A 10,592-nucleotide genomic window follows, 5' to 3' on the forward strand; every position below is an offset into this window, starting at 1 on the left:
CCATCTGATCTTTGACAAACCTGACAAAAACAAGCAATGGGGAAAGGATTCCCTGTCTAATAAATGGTGTTGGGAAAACTGGCTAGCCATGTGCAGAAAGCAGAAACTGGACCCCTTCCTGACACCTTACACTAAAATCAACTCCAGATGGATTAAAGACTTAAACATAAGACCTAACACCATAAAAACCCTAGAAGAAAATCTAGGCAAAACCATTCAGAACATAGGCGTAGGCAAGGACTTCATGACCAAAACACCAAAAGCATTGGAGCAAAAGCCAAAATAGACAAATGGGACCTAATCAAACTCCACAGCTGCTGCACAGCAAAAGAAACAGTCATCAGAGTGAATTGGCAACCAACAGAATGGGAAAAAAATTTTGCAGTCTACCCATCTGACAAAGGGCTGATATCCAGAATTTACAAAGAACTAAAACAGATTTACAAGAAAAAAACAAATGAGCCCATTCAAAAGTGGGCGAAGGATATGAACAGACACTTTACAAAAGAAGACATACATGAGGCCAACAAACATATGAAAAAATGCTCATCATCACTGGTTATTAGAGAAATGCAAATCAAAACTACATTGAGATACCATATCACACCAGTTAGAATGGTGATCATTAGAAAATCTGGAGACAACAGATGCTGGAGATGATGTGGAGAAATACAAACACTTTTACACTGTTGGTGGTAGTGTAAATTAGTTCAACCATTGTGGAAGACAGTGTGGCGATTCCTCAAGGACCTAGAGATAGAAATTCCATTTGACCCAGCAATCCCATTACTGGGTATATATCCAAAGGATTATAAATCGTTCTACTATAGGGACACATGCACACGAATGTTCATTGCAGCACTGTTCACAGTAGCAAAGACCTGGAACTGACCCAAATGCCCATCGATGATAGACTGGACAGGGAAAATGTGGCATATATACACCATGGAGTATTATACAGCCATCAAAAACGATGAGTTTGTGTCCTTTGTAGGGACATGGATGAACCTGGAAACCATCATTCTCAGCAAACTGACAAAAGAGCAGAAAATCAAACGCATATTCTCACTCATAAGCAGGTGTTGAACAAGGAGAACACATGGACACAGGGAGGGGGGCACTACACACTGGGGTTTCTTGGGGGGAAATAGGGGAGGGACAGTGGGGAGTGGGGAGTTGGGGAGACATAGCATGGGGAGAAATGCCAGATATAGGTGAAGGGGAGGAAGGCAGCAAAGCACACTGCCGCATGCATACCTATGCAACAATCTTGCATGTTCTTCACGTGTACCCCCAAACCTAAAATGCAATTTTAAAAAAATGAAATAATATTCAGCCACAAAAAATGATGAGCTCGTGTCCTTTGTAGGGACATAGATGAATCTCGAAACCATCATTCTCCGAAAACTGACACAAGAACAGAAAACCAAACACTACATGTTCTCACTCATAGGCCGGTGTTGAACAATGAGAACACATGGACACAGGGAGGGGAGCATCACACACTGGGGTCTGTTGGGTGGAGCTAACAGAGGGACAGTTGGGGGTGGGAAGGTTGGGGATGGATAACATGGGAAGAAATGCCAGATATAGGTGACAGGAGGATGGAGGCAGCAAACCACATTGCCATATATGTACCTATGCAACAATTCTGCATGATCTGCACATGTACCCCAAAACTTAAAATACAATAATAAATAAAATTTTATACATTTAGGTGAAATTATCTTAAGCATTTCAACATCTTAAAAATAAGTTTTATAAATGTAGTATAATACATCTTCCTAATCATTTAAATGGTGACTATAAATTTAACAAGTTAGCCTAAATATGTCCATTAAAATCATGAATCTTATAATTTTCTAGTATATCAAATTGTTAAGCATTTAGTTTAAAAACAAAGAAAAATTGGGATAACAAGATATGTATTGCACTTGAATAAATTACACAAAAGCATTATTTATAATTCTTATTTGTTAAATCTTTCCGTGTCACAACGCTACTTTTCTAATTAATAGGAATACAATGATGAGTTTAGGAACTCTTTCTAGGAATTGCAATTATAGATGCAGAGATTGGAGTCCCAAAGAGCAGAGGAAGAGTAACTGCACAGACATGGGATGGGGCATTGGTTACCTCACAGGGGAATTTTACCAGAGCTATAAATTAATAAGGCAAATTTCTTCTTCTGGTCGGCTTCTGCTCTCTGTACTGTCAGTGGGAGACAATCCTGGGCTTTTTAATTGAATTTTATTTTGTAACCTAGTGCATCACATATATCCCAGGAATCTTTCCAATTTCACACTTACTTTTTTTTTTTTTTTTTTTGCCATAACTTTTTTCCTTCCTATTCCCTGATTTGGGTAGATGGAATTATGGACACTCACATGTAGCAGTCACAATCAGAACTTCCTGCTGAAATGTCCTTTTACTCTGTTCTTTCTCTTCATCTTTGATTCTATAGTCTTCTTTTGATCACTATGAGCCCTTCAAGAATAGGATGTGCATTGTTTATCTTTGTGTTCTTTTCTTTTTTTAGATGGAGTCTGGCTTTGTTGCCGAGGCTGGAGTGCAGTGGTGTGATCTCAGCTCACTGCGACCTCTGCCTCCTAGGTTCAAGAGATTCTCCTGCCTTAGCCTCCCAAGTAGCTGAGACTACACGTACCCACCATCATACCTGGCTAATTTTTGTATTTTTAGTAGAGATAGGATTTCACCATGTTGGCCAGGCTGGTTTCAAACTCCTGATCTCAGATGATCCATCCCCCTCAGTCTCCCAAAGTGCTGGGATTACAGGCATGTGCCACAGCACCCAGCCTATCTTTGTTTTCTTAGCACTCAGTTCAAATGCCTGGTGCTCAATAAATGTTTGTTGAATGATAAATAAATGTAATCAATATTAATTTGAAGTAGCAAACTCCAAACAACTTCCACTTTACTTTGTCAGGTAGAGTAATTTTGGCCCTGTAGTAATTTCCTATCTTGGTACCTCATCTGAAAAATATGGCAGTCCTCGTATTACCTTCTGAATAGTGCCTTCACTGTAGCTTTTGCCTCTTGATGGTTTCTAATGAGCTCCTCTCAGTAAATAACAGTCTACGTGTCACACATGCCATGCACCATTTGCCACCTTTCCCCTCAAGGTCTACTTGACAGTGAATCTTTTTTTTTTTAATTGCATTTTAGGTTTTGGGGTACATGTGAAGAACATGCAAGACTGTTGCATAGGTACACACATGGCAGTGTGATCTGCTGCCTTCCTCCCCTTCACCTATATACTTGGATGGGAGACAGTGAATCTTAACACACTCTCCTATGAAGTCTAGACTGTTCAGAATTCATTTCTGGACTAAGAATCCTTTTTAGAAAGGTGCTATACTGGAGTTACCATTCAAAGTGCAATAATTTGCCTTTCTGGGCATAATACTTAAGAGCATACATTTGAATCCATAAAAGCATGGTGGCAGATTCTGACTCTGCCATTTACTACCTTTATTATTTGGCATTTTTCAGACTCAGTTACCTCACTGTAAAACTGTAATTGTAATATCTGTCACAAAAGGTTGAGGTGAGGTGTGAATGAGATAAGATATGCAAAGCTCTTAGGATACAGCTAGTGCTTAAGCACTCAATAAATAGTAGTTATTGCCCAAATGGACTCTCATTTTCCATGCTACTGGCCCAGTCTCCTGAAAGGCAGTATAGTCACATTCATACTGCTTTATTTCTTTAAGATACTTGTTCTTAAAGGGGAGAGGGAAAGTGAAAAAAAAAAAAAAATAGAATGTCCTCTTTACAGAAAGAAGCTAATCAGATTGTAAACTAGCAGAGCCTGATAATTCTTCTTATATTTGCAAAGCTGTGCTAAGCAATAGTCAACAAAATCCTGAGATTTTTGTGCTTTTTAAATACAATTTTAAATGTAACCTTAACAATATTAAGTACATATAAGATTAAATCATGTAATAAGAATCACTTCCATTTTTGACAAGCTTCTTAGTTCAGAGCCCTTAGGTACTTCCTGTAATAAAGACCCATTTTCAGATTCACAGATATTATCTAATGTTTCACTCTGTCTTTTCACATTCTTAATTTGCGGCCTGTTTTCAATGGCCTGTCTCATATCAGCTGTCACTTTTGTGATTGAAATGTCACTTCACATTACAGTTTTCATTGGGACAGTTCTCATCTATGGTTTCAATTCAATTTAATTCAAATTAGATCCTTATGTCTCAGGACAATTGAATTCACTTAAAATCTCCTCTGTTCAGATAGGATTGTAACCACTACTTCCTGTTGATACTACTGGAGTTATTGGTACCTTCTAAACCCCTGGTACTGCCTGGGAGCCTCCCAGGTCTCGTAACAAGGACACTGCTGCTTCTGCCCTTGGAAATAGGTCTGGCACCAGCACTGGAACCAGCCAGGCTAGCATTATGCTCAACAGTTATTAAACCACCATTGCTGTCTCTGGTGTTGATGCCTCAGTCTCCACCACCTTCCTCTCACCAAAATCCCACTGGGTTAGTGCGTTTCTGAATTATGGAAAAATATTTTCTCACATTTTGTTTTATAAAATTTTGGCTGACAAACAGCTCGGTAGGTTATAGAAGTTCGGAAAGTGGTAATTTGCTTATTTTGTTTGGTTTGATTGAGTTTTTCTAGTCTTCCCCCAACAGAAGCCAGACAAAATGGGGCTGAGTAACAACAGCGAAATTTACCCATGTCTTCTCCTGAGACAACTTTTTCAGACCTGACTCGCATGCTTGACTTTCCCGAAAATAAATTTCTTTTCGAGAGGCTTTTCTTGCAAGACTGCTGGTAGCAATGATACCACCGTGCTACCAGATGTATTGAAACTCCTTTATCCTGTCATCTTGTGGGCTTTGTCCAGGCTTGCAAGCATTCTAGAACCTTAGTGACACTATCCAGAAGAGGAAAAGATTCAGAGTCCAGAAAACTCACCCAACTGAAGGGCTGCACCTTAAAAAGGAGGAGACCAGTAGGCTGCATCACCATATTTCCAGAGGCTGACCTTGATTCTGGCTAATTGCACACACAAGGAAATTCACCAAATGAGCAAAGCCCAGCTATGGAGTTCAGGTCGGAGCTGTGCTATGACTTGGCCATTGGCAACATTGCCTCTGCTACTGGTATCCCTGGGTATGGGGGCTGGTAAAAAGTTAGCTGAGGTTGCAGCCTAGCCCTCTATGCAGGCTTTAAACAGGCCATAAGAAACCAGATAGAGGTGGTCCCTAAGGCTAGGTACTTTGGGAGAGCTAAATCCGAAGCATTCTGAAGGAACTGTTTAAATGGAGAGGTAAAACTAGATCATAACATGGAAAAATGAGGTTGTGCACAGAACTGAGGGGGCAAACTAGATACATGTGCATGTCAGTAGTGGGGGGAATCCAGAGAAATGGGATAAGCAGCTAGGAAGCCATAAGTGGGAGATGACACCTGCTGCATGATACTAGTTTTGACTAGGGTTCTTAAAGGCAGCTCAACTGGCTAGATTTAGAGTATCTAGAAAGCCAAGGCAGATAAAGTACTTTTAATACATCAGAAATGTGGACTGGACCTACAGAGGGAATTGCCATAATTGCTAAAGCTTGGACTTTGAAATTAGAAGTCTTGGGTTTAAATCTCAGCTCTGACACTTAGTCACAGTGTGGCTGTGTGCAAATTAGTCTCTATAACTCTGCATCCTCCATTAAAGAACCTCAAGGGGCCTTTTAAGAACTTGTGAAGTCCATATCCCAGTGCCAGGCATACAATAGGTACCCAAAAATGAAGGAATATTGGATGATACCATCACAACTAATTCTAGACCACATTCACTGGTAGAGCTGAGCCTGTTAACAATTTGCTTTCTCTGGTGAGAAAGGACTCAGAAATTGGCAAACTGATACGGGTATGGGTTTTATATTTGAAAGAGTGGCTAGGGAACCAAGAGCCTGACGTAGGTGATTCCTTAGAAAGTAAAGCTATTCAGAGGGCGCTCCAGAGTAGCAGCTGATCTGGCAAACTGATATTTAAACCACAATATTCATGCTTTCTTTCTACATGCAGAAACAAATACCCCTTTCCCAGAGATGTGTGTGTGTGTGTCTACACACATGCACATACTTCAAAGCCACAGGTCACAATCAAACATGGTTTCCCTTTGCAGGGAACACACTGGCTTTCAATACTTTCCTTAACTTATAGCCTCACATGTGAACTTTTGATCTCTGAAATGAAGTTCATAAATTTCAGTATCAGAATGGTTGCTACTGTTTCATAGTTTACATGTAAATTGTTATTCCTATATCCATAGAAGTCACTTCAGTTTTTTCTCTCTATGGCCACAGTATTACTACATTTAACCTGTGCTGGAAGGTGCCCTGAGTTTAAATTAAGTTGAATGCTGGGCCAAGTGTGAAACACAAGAGATCCTGCTAGTCTAAGTCTAGGGCTTCCTTAAGAGAGGCCCTCCTTCACGTCTTGGAAACAAGGATTGATGTTGCACCACTCAGACCTCCTCTTTCCATCCCAGCTGAATTAGTCCATTTTCACACTGCTGACAAAGACATATCTGAGAGGGGGAAGAAAAAGAGGTTTAATTGGACTTATAGTTCCACATGGTTGGGGAGTCCTCAGAATCATGGCGGGAGGCAAAAGGCACTTCTTACAGGGCAGCAGCAGGAGAAAATGAGGAAGAAGTGAAAGCGGAAACCCCTGATAAACCAACAGATCTCGTGAGACTCACCCGCTATCATGAGAATAGCACGGGAAATACCAGCCCCCATGACTCGATTACCTCTCCTTGGGTCCTTCCCACAACACATGGGAATTCTGGGAGGTACAATTCAAGTTGATATTTGGGTTGAGGCACAACCAAATCATATCACCAGTCTTATCTCCTACCATTTCCCTCCTCACACTACAGTCCAGCCACACCAAATTGTGATCATTCCTTCAATGCACCTTGCCCTTTACTGCATTTCTGCATTTGCACATTCTCTTTCCTCTACCCCAAGTGATCTTCCTTCCCTCTTTTTAGAGGGATTCCTTGTCAGCCTAAATGGCCTAGCTCAAGACTCATCCTTCAGGGTGTTCTCTATAGACCTCCTCAATCCCTTTGAAGTTACTCTCTCTCTTCTCTTGGCCCCTGCAGTATTCCATGCACACCTGTATTATTCAGCTTCTCACATTGTAATTTCTCCCCCTGTGAGCCCTTTGAAAGCAAGGTGAGTGTCCTACTTATGGTCCTTGTATCCCCAGCATCTATTATCATGCCTGCCACTTGTTTGGTGCACATTAAAAATGTATGAATGAGGCAGGCATGGTGGCTCATGCCTGTAATCCCAGCACTTTGGAGGCCAAGGAGGGTGGATGACAAGGTCAGGAGTTCGAGACCATCCTGGCATCATGGTGAAACCCTGTCTCTACAAAAAATACAAAAATTAGCCAGGTATGATGGTGGGTACCTGTAGTCCCAGCTACTCTGGAAGCTGAGGCAGGAGAATTGCTTGAACCCGGGAAATGGAGGTTGCAGTGAGCCGACATCATGCCACTGCATTCCAGCCTGGGTGACAGAGCAAGACTCTATTTCAAAAAAAAAAAAAAATGTATGAATGAAAGCCAAATTATTCTTTTTGTTTTTTCTTCCTGCAGAAACGATGATCATGGGTAAGAGGACTGCTTGCACCAAGGACACAATAGTACAACCACCTTACAAAGATCTTAAGTAACTTTTTCCATCCAGCAACACCCAGACGACTTCAGTGACCAAATGCTCAGCTGTAACCACAGCAATAACTGGCCTTCTTTCCAAACTGAGTTTGGTGAACCTGAATGGTCCAGCCACCTTCTGCAGGTGACCCAAGGTGATGTGCTGACGGCGAAGCATGTCTCCTATGGCCAAGAACCAAGATTGGACTATGAGCGAAAACAAATGATAGCTATAGTGATAGTACCAAAGGTACCAGGACTCAGTGTTTCATATGAAGCCCTTTGTGATGAGGACACAGAATCTGCCCTGGAAATTGTTATTCTAACATGATATTATTTTCTAGAATGCCCTGGAAGGAAAGACTATTTAAAAATATATCCAGGTGCTAAATAGGCAGCAGATCTCAATTCATACATGACTACCTTTGAGCTAATGACTGTCTCCAGAAAATAACTTTGCCCCAGTAAGTGCTCCAGATTTGCAAGGAATAGCTCCAGGAGAATGATAAGACAAGCAGGCTGTTCCCTGGAAGAAATCTAGTGGCAAGGAGGGCTAGTTCACAGCAAACTCACTGCCTCTTTCCATGCACATAGTAGAGAGTACTAGTATCAATATGGCCCTGTTTTCTGCTAAAACCAGATTTTGAGGAATCAGAGACCCCCAACACTATTCCCTCTGTAGCCAGCAGCCACTTCCTTTCAACTGGGAGTATTATTAGAATGAAAAGTAATTGTTATCCCGGTTAGAAGAGCATACATCTCAGTGGTATGAGCATGTGGAATATCCTTTCCTAGGCACGTTTGTCCACTGAGTTAACAGCCTCAGAAACTGGGGTAGCAATAGGTGAGATGAGATCACGGAGAGAGAACACAGCCATCCCCTAGAGAAAGGCACAGCTTTTGGGCTTCTTTGGCCTGCGTGCCTTCTGGGGTATGTCCATATGCAACAGCCCAGAGTCATAGCCTTGGGCAACCACACGCAGAGGTTTCCTTCTCACTTCAAACACATACATCTCTTTCACAGCACTTGGGGATGGAAATACCTACAAGAGTGAAGGTCAAGGGCACTCCCTGGGCTTCTCATTCATTACTCAGCTTCCTTCCTGACCAAGTCTGCCAACCAATGGCCAGCTATGCGCTTCATCCTCATTGCTCTGCCTCCATATAAATGAAACTAAAGGCCCCAGCATATCCTGGGAGGACTAGGGGCTGTTACCTAATGGTCCTCTGTCCCATTATAGGGGCAAGGCACCCCATCCACACATTTGCACCACTATCCCAAGATAATATTTTCCTTTTCACACAATCTATTTGCAGGAGAATCTAGATCTGGATTGCAGTTTACTTTCCTGGAAAGCTCATTATCTTTGTTTCAATTAACATTTCAGGATGGAACTAACTGGGTGGAAGAAGGATGATTGCATGTCTTTAGAAAGTTCTCATTGCCCCAGCTACCTAGTACTGTACAAGAACCTCTACCCTGATGGCAGATCTAAAAAGGCTGTAGGCCTTCGGTTGTAGGAAGCAGTGTCATTACATTCAAGCTTTACTTCTTAGATTGGCTTCCAACCACTGGGATTCAAAGAGAATCCAAGGTTCTGCCTGTGTCTGATGGCATAAGGAAAATTAAACTTCCTCTGCTCAAGGTTCCCCTCTGCTCATCCCTCATTCAGACATCCTCCAACATACCCATGTTTAGAACCAAAGCACGAAGGGCTAGCGCCACCAGGATAGTGAGCAGAAATACTGTCTGTAGATCCAGGCAGATGAGCCCAGAAGAACGGTCCCAGAGAAATCAGACTGGCCCTAATAGATATCAGGCAGCCATCCAAATAAATTCTGACATGTCCTTGGCAAAAGGATCCTGGGTTAGAGATCCTGAGGCAGCTGTGCCTACTGTTCCCCATCTCAGGAGCTTCCTGCCCAGAAAGCCAGCCGCCTTGGGATACTAATAAGGATGCAACTGGCTTTATAGGAGCAAGCAGGCAAAGAGGACTGTCCGCATGGCAGGCAGGTAGGTTTGGGTCTGGAAAGCTTTGCCTAGCCAGTACAGCTGTGGCCAGAGGCTGGTTGTAAATTTGAACTCCCTCAGCCCATTTGCAACTCTGCCTCTGTTCTCTTGCATTTTGTTTGGTTCTCCTTTAGTTTCCTAGTAAATGTTCCTTTTGAAAAACTCCAGCCTTGTCTCATTTAACTTGGGGGAAGGGGATTCTCCAATGTCTTTTCTTAGATAAAGAAGGAAATTAAAATACCATGAAAAAATGGACATGGAAGTAGAAAGGAAACATCAAGATGAGACCTCAAAAAGAGCTGGTGCCAAGAGAGAGGGAGAGGCCAGATGTACCCCCACCCAACTGGCAGTGATTCTCAGCCCCTTCCTCTTACTTCCATGGACTTCAAGTAGATCTGCCCTTGATGTGTGTTGCTGCCAAGGCACCTTCCTAGCCAGTGAATTGGACACATGCAGCAGGCAGTATGATGTCCAGTAAGTACACTGGTACATGATAGGAATAGGATCGGGGTGGGAGGGGAGAGGTTTCCACAATGTGGGTGTTCTCAAAATTCTCCAACAATCATGACTCAAAAATGGTATGATTTAGGGCTGGGTGCAGTGACTCACACCTATAATCTCAGCACTTTGGGAGGCCAAGGCGTAAGGATCGCTTGATACCAAGAGTTCAAGATCAGTCTGGCAACATGGAGAGACCCCCCAGATAATTTTTTTTTAATTAGTGATGTACCTGTAGTCCCAGCTACTTGGGAAGCTGAGACAGGAGAATCACCTGAGTCCAAGAGTTTGAGGCTTCTGTGAGCCATGATTGCACCACTGGATTTCAGCCTGGGCAACAGAGCAGGACCCTGTCTCTAAAAAAGAA

At 42.3% G+C, this 10,592-nt stretch overlaps 1 protein-coding gene across 1 annotated transcript in view; it reads left to right on the forward strand.

Annotated features, from left to right (window-relative positions):
• SYT9 (synaptotagmin 9) overlaps positions 1–9,892 on the forward strand; it is a 246,562-nt gene extending 236,670 nt beyond the window's left edge. Inside the window, exon 7 of the mRNA XM_032240616.1 lies at positions 7,660–9,892. Within this exon, the coding sequence (XP_032096507.1) occupies positions 7,660–7,668 (9 nt within the window). The 3' untranslated portion in view covers positions 7,669–9,892. The remainder of the gene's footprint in view (positions 1–7,659) is intronic.
• Positions 9,893–10,592: the final 700 nt, after the last annotated feature.

The sequence above is a fragment of the Sapajus apella genome, unplaced genomic scaffold (genome assembly GCF_009761245.1).
Source record: "Sapajus apella isolate SASKATOON/1434 unplaced genomic scaffold, GSC_monkey_1.0 scaffold47, whole genome shotgun sequence".
Taxonomy (NCBI): Eukaryota; Metazoa; Chordata; class Mammalia; order Primates; family Cebidae; genus Sapajus; species Sapajus apella.